At 39.4% G+C, this 13,055-nt stretch overlaps 1 protein-coding gene across 1 annotated transcript in view; it reads left to right on the top strand.

Annotated features, from left to right (window-relative positions):
- Positions 1-13,055, top strand: part of KIF15 (kinesin family member 15) — a 77,347-nt gene that overhangs the window by 8,787 nt on the left and 55,505 nt on the right. Inside the window, exons 4-5 of the mRNA XM_036870728.1 lie at positions 826-902; positions 4,859-4,896. Coding sequence (XP_036726623.1) covers positions 826-902; positions 4,859-4,896 — 115 coding nt within the window. The remainder of the gene's footprint in view (positions 1-825; positions 903-4,858; positions 4,897-13,055) is intronic.

Here is a 13,055-nt window from a genome sequence, read left to right as displayed (position 1 = left end):
GCTCCAGATGCGCAGGCTCAGTAGTTGTGGCTCACGGGCCTAGCTGCTCCGCGGCACGTGGGATCCTCCCAGACCGGGGCTCGAACCCGCGTCTCCTGCATTAGCAGGCAGATTCTCAACCACTGTGCCACCAGGGAAGCCCGCCACATTTTTAAAAAGTAAAAAAGAAACAAGTAAAATTAGTTTTAATTCTGTATCTCATTTAACCCAGTATACCTAAAATACCATTTCAACATGTAAGGAACATAAAGCAGGTTATTAATGAGATATTTTTCCATTCTTTTTTTTTTCATGTTCAGTCTTCCAAAACTGGTGTATGTTTTATACTTACAACGCATCTCAAGTTGGACTAGCCACATTTCAGGTGCTCTGTAGCCATATGTGTCTCATGGCTACTATACTAAACAATGCAGATCTACGAATTCTTGCATTGTTGATAAGGCTGCATCTATTTATATATAAAAATGAAAATAAAAATCAGATATTGATTATTTAGTATAAGCTTGTGGGAAAAGTACTGAAGAACATATAGGACTATGTATTTTATGCTAATACCAGTATAATATTGCGTGCAGTATGCTAAATTCTATATGAACTCTAGATGTGAGGTTTAAATCTATAATTGCATAGGAGATTAATGGATATAATTATGTTTACAGTTTTATCATCTTAGCTATTTTAGCCTTTTTCCTATAATAGATATAATTTTCATGTTATTGCAAATGAAAATTTGCACACAAATTTTATTATATTTTAGAATGTAGTTTAGGAAAAATGTTTTCATTTTTGTGAAATGTTAACATATTTGGTGCTTAACATTTGTAGGAGTCTGTGTTCTCAACTGTGGCCAAAGGCATTGTGGAGTCTTGCATGAGTGGCTATAATGGTACCATCTTTGCATAGTAAGTTGTTCACAGTTTCCTTATACAAGGGTACAATAGTAAGTGCTTCTATTTGTTTCCTATGGCTTCTGTAACAAATGACCACATACTTAGTGGCTTGAAACAACACAAATTTGTCTTACAGTTCTGTAAGTCAGGAGTTTGACGCCAGTCTCTGAGCTAAAATAAAGGTGTCAGCAGGGCTGTGTTCCTTTCTGAAAGCTCTAGAGGAGAATCTGTTTTCCGACTTCTAGAGGCCAACTACATTACTTGGCTTACAGCCCCCTTTCTCCATCTTCCAAGCCAATGACATGCAACTGGCTCTTCCTTAGTCATGTTGCTCTCTGACTGAGCTGGGCATGTTCTTTAATTTTAAGGACTCATGTGATCTGATTGGCCCCACCTGCGTAAGCAAGGTGGACGGGATTAAACTCTACCTCCTGGAGAGGAGAGGATCTACATGTTATCTGGGATTCTTCTGTAAGGAAGATTGGTCTTTTTGCCCCCATTAATTAATTCATTCATTTATATGGTATGGACTTACATATATTTATTTCATACTTTGGGTTATAATCTAATACTACATTATGTTTACCTTGTTGCTTACATTGTTCTAGCTTGGCCATTGGGAGCTTTTTGAGGTTGGTTTGTGTGTCCCTTTGACATGTCACATCCTTTTGTTTTTTGAACACTTCCTTTATGATGCTACAGTATGCTCCTGGCTCATCTTATATTTTCCCTGTCTGAGACCTAGAATCAGCCATTTTGGCAAGGAGCCCTGGTTCCTTTTATTGGAGAATGGTGTTTAGAAACTAAGGGCACTCGGTGTGTTTGTTGCTACTGGAGTGTCATTGCTTCTAGGCCTTTTCAGCAGACAGAGCTAGGTAATATATGTATGTATACTAAGTCATGTATACAGACATATCTATAATTGTTTCTGTTTCTATCCATTTCTATATACAGTAAGGTAAACTTGAGTTCATACTGATGTCTCTGACTCTAATCCAAGGGTTTAGAATCCACATGGGTTCATTCTAGCCTTCCTTTCTTGTTTATCTGTAACTTCCCTTGCTGACAGTGAGAAACCCGGGCTCCCACTGCTACCATCCGTTTATTTATTTGTTCATCCCCAGTACACATGTAAAGCAGTTTCAGAATTGTTAGCCTGTATCCCTGTGAAGAACAGATTTACTGCGTGCAGTGTTTATGTACAGATCCTTTTTTTTTTTCCTTAAGTCCTACAATTTCTAGTCAAAACCTCATTTTGTAAACTTACTTAGGCCAGCCCCTTTTCCACCTACACCTTTCAGTGCAGTATGTCATGAACTTGTAATTCAATTAGATACATTCCATCCTGGGGTCTCTGACATCCTAGTTGATGTGTTTTGTTTGTTTATTTAGTTTGCATACTTTAAAGTTCACCCTTTGTGATGTACAGTTGCATAGTGTTTTGACAAATGCAGAGACCCAAGCATTTAGCACCCCTATTGAAGAGAACAGTTCCTCCACCTTGAAAGTTCCTACTGTTTGTCCCATTAATAGTCAGCCACTCCTTCCCCGCCCCCCCACCACCCCGCAACCTCTGGATACACTAATAAATTTTCCATTCCTATAGCTTTGCCTTTCCCAGAGTGTCATATGATTGGAATCATACAATATGTAACCTTTTGGTTCTGGCTTTTTTCATTTAGGATTTGTCTATGTTGTTGCATGCATCAGTAGCTTTTGCTTTTTCTTTCTTTCCTTTTTTTTTTTTTTTTTTTTTTGCTGAGTAGTATTTTACTGTGTGGATTTACCACAGTTTTTTTATTCACTCCCCTGTTAAAGGATATCTTGGTTGCTTCCACTTTTTGGCAATTATGAATAAAGTTGCTACAAACATTCAAATATTGGGTTTTGTGTGAACATAAGTTTTCAAATCACTTGAGTAAATACATAGGAATACATTGCTGGGTCATATAGTATAAGAAACTGTCAATCTGTCTTCCATATATATATTGAAAGTGCATGATGATGGGAATTCCCTGGTGATCCAGTGGTTAGGACTTGGTGCTTTCACTGCCGTGGGCCTGGGTTCAATCCCTGGTCGGGGAACTGAGATCCTGCAAGGCTCACAGAACAGCCAAAAAAACAAAAAAAAGTGCATGATGATTCTGAATTTCTAAATTCTGGCAACCTTAAAATACTGCTCTAGGTTTAATGTTGGAATGTAAGCTGACAACCTTGGCAGTTCTACAAGGTCAGTTTTTTTTACAAGGTGAATCATTTCAGATTTATTTCATAAATAGGAATATAATTTGTAGTACAATTATTTTTTCCTTTTCTTCTAGCAGTAGACTTCCTAATTTTATTTAGAGCCAGAGGTTTTTAATAAGATGTAGTGAATTATGTAATTAATTTTGAGCAGCTGATGCTTTTTTTGTGTGTTCATCTTGTAATTGGCTCAAAATACAAGAAAATAAAAAATAAGAAGCTTAAAGCTTGGATTCATCTTGTGCACAAATTCTTCCTTGAAAATTTGCCTTTGCCTTTCATGCTTACTTTTCAGTTGTGTTCAGCAGAACTAAATATTCTCTCTTGACCAGTGAAGCAGATAACCATTTTCTCATGTCTTCTCAAGAAAAAAAAAGATTTTTTTTTCACAGAATATTTTGAGTGGTAAAGTTCAAAAATCAATTTGAAATAAGAGCCACAATTACCAGAGATTATATATCTTCAGAACTGTTTTCTTTGAAGATCCTTAGGCATACTAATTATAATATTTAATTTGAAAATTGTTTTTGGTAGTTGAGGGCAGAAATGAAAAACATACGGAGAGAAGTGAACATTGATTTATTGGTTGGGTGAGCATACTTTCCGGTTTACTGTAGACAGTTTCAGTTCTAGAGTTATTGTTAATAGTGTCCCCTTCACTTTCAAGTAGGACGCTCAACAATATCCATTTCTTATTCTGAGTTAACTGAAGAACTTTTTTTCCCCGACTTCTGAATGAAAGAAGTAAACAACTAGATGATACTGTTTTCTAGCTCTTGGGGCATTGAACCAAAAAGTAAACTCAAAATTTTATATTTCTGCCATGAATCCAATGTAAACACATTTAACATCCTAATTTACATCTATCTTCAACATAAATTTTTATTTTTTTAATATTTATTTATATTTATTTTGGCTGCACCAGGTCTTAGTTGCGGCACGTGGGATCTTTAGTTGCGGCATGTGGACTCTTAGTTGTGGCATGCATGCAGGATCTAGTTCCCTGACCAGGGATCAAACCTGGGCCCCCTGCATTGGGAGCATGGAGTCTTACCCACTGGACCCCCAAGGAAGTCCCTAAATTTTAATTGTTTTAGTTTTTTGTTTCTCTTGTTTCTGGTGTACCTGAGGAGATATGACACTACACACACACACAAAAAAAAATCAAGCCTATAGTATAAGGATGTTTTTAATTGCTTTGTTTTTAAATGAAGACATCTTAGTATCTTTTAAAGGCAGAATTTAGAAAGAGAATTGCTGCATTATTTAGAAGAGCAAAAATTGGGGGAAAAAAAGTCTAGTTGGTTCTGATTAAATAAATTATGATACATTCATGGAATACTATGTAGCCATTAAAAATAAAGAGGCAGATCTCTATTTACCAGCATAGAAAGATGTGTGAGATAAAAATTAAGGGAAAAAAACAGGTTGCAGAGAAGTGTGAATAGCATCATTCCAATTCTGTAAATAAAAATTAAATGAAAACTCTGATGGCCGTGTCTGTATAATCCAGAAGCATTTATTAGACAGTTAAGAGTGGTTAAGTCTTAGTGGTAGAATAGGAGAGAAAGAAAATGTATCATTCACTTTTTACCTGATATAATTTTAAAAAAGACAATTAGTTCTTTGTGGGGAAAATTTATATACTAGTAGACCATATTAAAATAGGGTAGTCTTCTAAATTTCATGTGTGAAAATAATATATGAAACATTCTTTTTTACAGTGGACAGACTGGTTCAGGGAAAACATTTACTATGATGGGTAAGTAAATTAGAGATTAACATTTACTGGCTTAGTCTACTCTTTTTGTGATGACAGAACTGAGTATATTTTTTGGAAAGGAATACTTTCTGGTATATGATGTTGACCTCATAAAATTAGGGTTATTTCCCAAGCTTCTGTCAGATTGCGACTTCCATTATAGCAAAGTCTGTGTTTTTAGCTATGTTCCCAGCTCAATGCTTAGCACAGAGTATGTGCTCAATGAACAATTTTTGAAGTGGGTTTAATGAATTTTTATATATTATGTACCTGTATAACCACTACCCAGACCAAGATTCCTAGTCAGTAACTACTCCCACTGCTGTCCCCTGACATATGTATTACTCTGACTTCTGTCATCACTAGTTTTGCTTGTTTTTTGCACTTCTACAAATGAAATTTTACTGTATTTACTCTTTTATGTATGGCTTCTTTCTCTCAGCCTGAGGTTTGTCAGATTCACTAATGTTATGGCATGTAGTAGTAGTTTATTTCCATTGCTGTATAATAGATTATTGTATGAATATACCACATTTTCTATTATTTTTTTAATAGATCTTTATGGGAGATAATTGCTTCACAATACTGTGTTAGTTTCTGTTGCACGGCAAAGCAAATCAGCCATATGCATACACATGTCCCCATATCTCCTCCCCCTTGAACCTCCCTCCCGTCCTCCCTATCCCACCCCTCTAGGTCATCACAAAGCACCGAGCCGATCTCCCTGCTATGCCGCTGCTTCCCACCAGCCAACTATTTTACATTCGGTAGTGTATATATGTCGATGCTACTCTCACTTCGCCCAGCTTCACCCTCCCACCCCATGTGATCAAGTCCATTCTCTATGTCTACCTCTTTATTCCTGCCCTGCAACTAGGTTCATCAGTACCATTTTTTTTTTTTTTTTTAGATTCCATATATATTCATTAGCACATGGTATTTGTTTTTCTCTTTCTGACTTACTTCACTCTGTGTGACAGACTCTATGTCCATCCACCTCACTACAAATAACTCAATTTCGTTTGTTTTTATGGCTGAGTAATATTCCATTGTATATATGTGCCACATCTTCTTTATCCATTCATCCATCGATGGACATTTAGGTTGGTTCCATGTCCTGGCTATTGTAAATAGTGCTGCAGTGAACATTGTGGTGCATATCTCTTTTTGAATTATGGTTTTCTCAGGGTATATGCCCAGTAGTAGGATTGTTGGGTAATATGGTAATTCTATTTTTAGTTTTTTGAGGAACCTCCGTACTGTTTTCCATAGTTGTATCAATTTACATTCCCACCAACAGTGCGGGAGGGTTCCCTTTTCACCACACCCTTTCCAGCAATTATTGTTTCCAGCTTTTTTGATAATGGCCATTCTGACCGGCATGAAGTGATACCTCATTGTAGTTTTGATTTGTATTTTTCTAATAATTAGTGATATTGAGCATCTTTTCATGTGCCTCTTGACCATCTGTATGTCTTCCTTGGTGAAATGTCTACTTAGGTCTTCCGCCCATTTTTTAACTGGATTGTTTGTTTTTTTCATATTGAGTTCCATGAGCTGTTTGTATATTTTGGAGATTAATCCTTTGTCTGTTGTTTCATTTGCAAATATTATCTCCCATTCTGAGGGTTGTCTTTTTGTCTTGTTTATGGTTTCCTTTGCTGTGCAAAAGCTTTTAAGTTTAATTAAGTCCCATTTGTTTATTTTTGTTTTTATTTCTGTTACTCTAGGAGGTGGGTCAAAAAAGATCTTGCTGTGGTTTATGTCAAAGTGTGTTTTTCCTCTAAAAGTTTTATAGTGTCTGGTCTTACATTTAAGTCTTTAATCTATTTGGAATTTATTTTTGTATATGATGTTAGGTAGTGTTCTAATTTCATTCTTTCACATGTAGCTGTCCAGTTTTCCCAGCATCACTTATTGAAGAGGTCGTCTTTTCTCCATTGTATATTCTTACCTCCTTTGTCGTAAATTAGGTGCCCATATGTGCGTGGGTTTATCTCTGGGCATTCTATCCTGTACCATTGATCTATATTTCTGTTTTTGTGCCAGTACCATACTGTCTTGATTACTGTAGCTTTGTGGTGTAGTTTGAAGTTGGGGAGCCTGATTTCTCCAGCTCCGTTTTTCTTTCTCAAGATTGCTTTGGCTATTAGGTGTCTTTTGTGTTTCCATACGAATTGTAAGATTTTTTTGTTCTAATTCTGTGAAAAATGCCATTGGTAATTTGATAGGGATTGCATTGAATCTGTAGATTGCTTTCAGTAGTATAGTCATTTTCACAATATTGATTCTTCCAATCCAAGTACATGGTATATTTCTCCATCTGTTTATGTCATCTTTGATTTCTTTCATCAGTGTTTTATAGTTTTCTGAGTACAAGTCTTTCGCCTCCTTAGGCAGGTTTATTCCTAGGTATTTTATTCTTTTTGTTGCAGTGGTAAATGGGAGTGTTTCCTTAATCTCTCTTTCTGATTTTTCGTTGTTGGTGTATAGAAATGCCAGAGATTTCTGTGCATTAATTTTGTATCTTGGAACCTTACCAAATTCATTGACTAGTTCTAGTAGTTTTCTGGTGGCATCTTTAGGATTTTCTATGTATAGTATCATGTCATCTGCAAACAGTGACAGTTTTACTTCTTCTTTTCCAATTTTTATTCCTTTATTTCTTTTTCTTCTCTCATTGCTGTGGCTAGGACTTCCAAAACTATGTTGAATAATAGTGGTGAGAGTGGACATCCTTGTCTTATTCCTGATCTTAGTGCACATGCTTCCAGTTTTTCACCACTGAGCATGATGCTTGCTGTGGGTTTGTCATATATGGCCTTTATTATGATGAGGTGGGTTCCCTCTATGCCCATTTTCTGGAGAATTTTTGTCATAAATGGTTGCTGAATTTTGTCGAAAGCTTTTTCTGCATCTATTGAGATGATCATATGGTTTTTATTCTTCAGTTTGTTAATATGGTGTATCACATTGATTGATTTGCGTATACTGAAGAATCCTTGCATCCCTGGGATAAATCCCACTTGATCATGGTGTATGATCCTTTTAATGTTCTGTTGGATTCTGTTTGCTAGTATTTTGTTGAGAATTTTTGCATCTATGTTCATCAGTGATATTGGTCTATAATTTTCTTTTTTTGTGATATCTTTTTCTGGTTTTGGTATCAGGATGATGGTGACTTTGTAGAATGAATTTGGGACTGTTTCTCCCTCTGCAATTTTTGGAAGAGTTTGAGAAGGATTGGTGTTAGCTCTTCTCTAAATGTTTGATAGAATTTGCTTGTGAAGCCATCTGGTCCTGGACTTTTGTTTGTTGGAAGATTTTTAATTCTGGTTTCAATTTCATTACTTGTGATAGGTCTGCTTATATTTTCTAATTCTTCCTGGTTCAGTCTTAGAAAATTGTACCTTTCCAAGAATTTGTCCATTTCTTCGTGGTTGTCCATTTTATTGGCATATGGTTGTTGTAGTAGTCTCTTATCATCCTTTGTATTTCTGCAGTGTCAGTTGTTATTTCCCCCTTTTCATTTCTAATTTTATTGATTTGTGTCCTCTCCCTTTTTTTCTTGATGAGTCTGACTAAGGATTTATCAATTTTGTTTATCTTCTCAAAGAACCAGCTTTTATTTTTATTGATCTTTGCTATTGTTTTCTTCGTTTCTATTTCATTTATTTCTTATTTCTGCTCTGATCTTTATGATTTCTTTCCTTCTACTGACTTTGGGTTTTCTTTGTTCTTCTTTCTCTAGTTGTTTTAAGTGTAGGGTTAATTGTTTATTTGAGATTTTTCTTGTTTCTTGAGGTGAGATTGAATTGCTATGAACTTCCCTCTTAGAACTGCTTTTTCTGCATCCCATAGGTTTTGGGTCATCGTGTTTTCATTGTCATTTGTTTCTATGTATTTTTAAATTTCTTCTTTGATTTCTTCAGTGATCTCTTGGTTATTTAGTAGCACACTGTTTAGCCTCCAGTGCTTTTTACACTTTTTTTCCTATAATTGATTTCCAGTCTCAGAGCGTTGTGGTCAGAAAAGATGCTTGATATGATTTCAGTTTCTTAAATTTTTCAAGGCTTGATTGGTGACCCAAGGTGTGATCTATCCTGGAGAATGTTCCATGTACACCTGAGAAGAAAGTGTATTCTGCCACTTTTGGGTGGAATGTTCTATAAATATCAATTAGATCTATCTAGTCTATTGTGTCATTTAAAGCTTGTGTTTCCTTATTTATTTTCTGTTTGGATGATCTGTCCATTGGTGTAAGTGAGGTGTTAGTCTCCTACTATTATTGTTTTACTGTCAATTTCTCCTTTCGTGGTTGTTAGCATTTGCCTTATGTATTGAGGTGCTTCTCTGCTGGGTGCATAAACATTTTTAATTGTTATATCTTCTTCTTGGATTGATCCTTTGATCATTATGTAGTGTCCCTCCTTATCTCTTGTAACAGTATTTTAAACTCTATTTGATCTGATACGAGTATTGCTATTCCAGCTTTCTTTTGATTTCCATTTGCATGGAATATCTTTTTCCATCCCTTCACTTTCAGTCTGTATGTGTCCCTAGGTCTGAAGTGGTTCTCTTGTAGACAGCATATATATGGGTCTTGTTTTTGTATCCATTCAGCCAGTCTGTGTCTTTTGGTTGGGGCATTTAATCCATTTACATTCAAGGTTATTATCGATAGGTATGTTCCTATTACCATTTTCTTAATTGTTTTGGGTTTATTTGTTTGTTTTTAACATCTTTATTGTAGTATAATTGCTTTACAATGGTGTGTGAGTTGGGTTTGTTTTTGTGGATCTTTTTCTTCTCTTGTGTTTCCCATTTAGAGAAGTTTCTTTAGCATTTGTTGTAAAGCTGGTTTGGTGGTGCTGAATTCTCTTAGTTTTTGTTTGTCTGAAAAACTTTTGACTTCTCCATCGAATCTGAATGAGATCCTTGCCGGGTAGAGTAATCTTGGTTGTAGGTTTTTCTCTTTCATCACTTTAAGTATATCCTGCCACTCCCTTCTGGCCTGCAGAGTTTCTGCTGAAAAATCAGCTGGTAACCTTATGGGGATTCCTTTGCATGTTATTTTTTGTTTTTCCCTTGCTGCTTTTAATATTTTTTCTTTGAACTTAATTTTTGTTAGTTTGATTAATATGTGTTTTGCTGTGTTTTTCCTAGGGTTTATCCTGTATGGGACTCTCTGTGCTTCCTGGACTTGGGTGACTATTTCCTTTCCCATGTTAGGGAAGTTTTCCATTATAATCTCTTCAAATATTTTCTCAGACCCTTTCTTTTTCTCTTCTTTTTCTGGGACCCCTATAATTCGAATGTTGGTGCATTTAGTGTTATCCCAGAGGTCTCTGAGATTGTCTTCAGTTCTTTTCATTCTTTTTTCTTTATTCTGCTCCTCGGCAGTTATTTCCACCATTTTGTCTTCTAGCTCACTTATTCCTTCTTTTGCCTCAGTTATTCTGTTATTGATTCCTTCTAGTGTATTTTTCATTTCAGTTATTGTGTTGTTCATCTCTGTTTGTTTGTTCTTTAGTTCTTCTAGATCTTTGTTAAACATTTCTTTTATTTTCTCAATCCGTGCTTCCATTCTATATCCAAGATTCTGGATCATCTTTACTATCATTACTCTGAATTCTTTTTCAGGTAGATTGCCTATTTCCTCTTCATTTATTTGGTCTTGTAGGTTTTTTTTACCTTGCTCCTTCATCTGTGACATATTTTTTTGCTGTCTCTTTTTTTTTTTAATGAGTGGGATTGTGTTCCTGCTTTACTGGTTGTTTGGCCTGAGGCTTCCAACACTGGAGTTTGTAGGCTCTTGGGTAGAGCTGGGTCTTGGTGCTGAGAGAGGAACTCTGTGAGACCTCACTCCGATGAATATTCCCTGGGGTCTGAGGTTCTCTGTTAGTCCAGTGGTTCAGATTCGGAGCTCCCACCGCAGGAGCTTCCGCCCAACCCTGTGCTCGCAAATCAAGATCCCGCAAGCCACGTGGGGTGGTAAAAAAAAGAGAACAATAACAAAGTAAAAAATAAAATTAGACTAGGAAACTAATAGATATATTAGAAAGAATGTAAAAATAAAAATATAGATGAATCAACAACCGGAAGGTACATCAGTACCACAATAGTAAAAAAGAGGAGGAGGGAGAAGAAAAAAAAAAAGGAGGGGGGGAAGGCCTTGGCTGTGGAGAGCGGGGCCTAAGCAAGTGTGAGGTTTGGGTGGTGGGTGGGGCCAATGCTCAGCACCCACAGGGCTAGAAAAGGCCCTGGAGGCTGTGGGGGGGGTGGGGCTTAGGCTCAAGGAACAGAAGGGGCCCAGGCGTGCCCCCCACCCCTGGTCTCAGAGGGCGGGGTACGTCACCTGGGAGCCCAGCAGGCTTCCTGGGCTTCAGTGGGCAGGGCAAACGCCTTCCTCTCCTCTCCTGCTCCTCCGGTCTGGGGTCTGGGAGGGCCCTTCCCACCTGCCAATCCTGATCTCCCTGTCCTCCCTCCTATACCCCCAGGACCAATGGGGGGTGGGCCTTGGAGGGCCGGGAACTGGTCTGGGAGCTCAGTAGGCTCCCTGGGCCTGAGTGGGTGGGGAAAACACCCTCTGCTCCTCCTCGACGGCCCCTCCCACCTGCCACTCCTGATCTCCCCGGCCTCCCTCCTGTGCCCCCAGGACCCATGCGGCCTGGATGGGGCTTTGATGGGGGGGAACTGGCTTAGGAGCTCAGCAGCCTCCCCAACACCAGTGTGCCAGGCGATTGCCCTCCGCTCCTCTCCCACTCTTCCCAGAGAGTCCCTCCCACCTGCCTCTCCTGATCCCCCCTGCCTCTCCTGATCTCCCCTGCCTCTCCTGATCTCCCCAGCCTCTCCTGATCTCCCCTGCCTCTCCTGATCTCCCCTGCCTCTCCTGATCTCCCCTGCATCTCCTGATCTCCCCAGCCTCTCCTGATCTCCCCTGCCTCTCCTGATCTCCCCAGCCTCTCCTGATCTCCCCTGCCTCTCCTGATCTCCCCTGCCTCTCCTGATCTCCCCTGCATCTCCTGATCTCCCCTGCCTCTCCTGATCTCCCCTGCCTCTCCTGATCTCCCCTGCCTCTCCTGATCTCCCCTGCCTCTCCTGATCTCCCCTGCATCTCCTGATCTCCCCAGCCTCTCCTGATCTCCCCTGCCTCTCCTGATCTCCCCAGCCTCTCCTGATCTCCCCTGCCTCTCCTGATCTCCCCTGCCTCTCCTGATCTCCCCTGCATCTCCTGATCTCCCCAGCCTCTCCTGATCTCCCCAGCCTCTCCTGATCTCCCCAGCCTCTCCTGATCTCCCCTGCCTCTCCTGATCTCCCCTGCCTCTCCTGATCTCCCCTGCCTCTCCTGATCTCCCCTGCCTCTCCTGATCTCCCCTGCCTCTCCTGATCTCCCCTGCCTCTCCTGATCTCCCCTGCCTCTCCTGATCCCCCCTGCCTCTCCTGATCCCCCCAGCCTCTCCTGATCCCCCCTGCCTCTCCTGATCCCCCCAGCCTCTCCTGATCCCCCCTGCCTCTCCTGATCTCCCCTGCCTCTCCTGATCTCCCCTGCCTCTCCTGATCTCCCCAGCCTCTCCTGATCTCCCCTGCATCTCCTGATCTCCCCAGCCTCTCCTGATCTCCCCTGCCTCTCCTGATCTCCCCAGCCTCAGGGGAGCTGATCCTGTCTGGCCTCCACTTCTCCTTCCTCCTTGGTCCCCCTACGTCCTACTGGTTCACTCTGTGGTTCCTTGCGTCTCTTTGGGGTCAGAGTCCCCCACCAGCGGCCAGCAGGCGCCCTAGTTGTGGGGAGATGCTAACTCTGTGTCTTCCCACACTGCCATCTTAAAGGAATTCCACATTTTCTATTCTGCTGTTTCTAGAGAGTTTTAGAGCACATGAATAGTACTGTTATGGACATTTTTTTCTTGTGTGTGTCTTTTATAGTTCATATCTATTGAACTTTAAACTTCTGGGCGTGGACTTGCTGGGTTATAATATATGTATGTTCAGCTTTAGTAAAAAAAGTCATGATGGAGACACGTACACGTGGAATTTCCCAGTGCTCCACATCCATGTCCACATTTGTTATTGTCTGTTTTAAAAATTTTAGTTGTTCTGGAGTATGTATAGTACTATCTCATTGTGTTTTTATTTGCACTTGTTTGATGTCCATTGAC

The sequence above is a fragment of the Balaenoptera musculus genome, chromosome 11 (genome assembly GCF_009873245.2).
Source record: "Balaenoptera musculus isolate JJ_BM4_2016_0621 chromosome 11, mBalMus1.pri.v3, whole genome shotgun sequence".
Taxonomy (NCBI): domain Eukaryota; kingdom Metazoa; phylum Chordata; class Mammalia; order Artiodactyla; family Balaenopteridae; genus Balaenoptera; species Balaenoptera musculus.
Note: the sequence above shows the minus strand (reverse complement) of the source record. Positions and strands in the feature narration are given on the sequence as shown.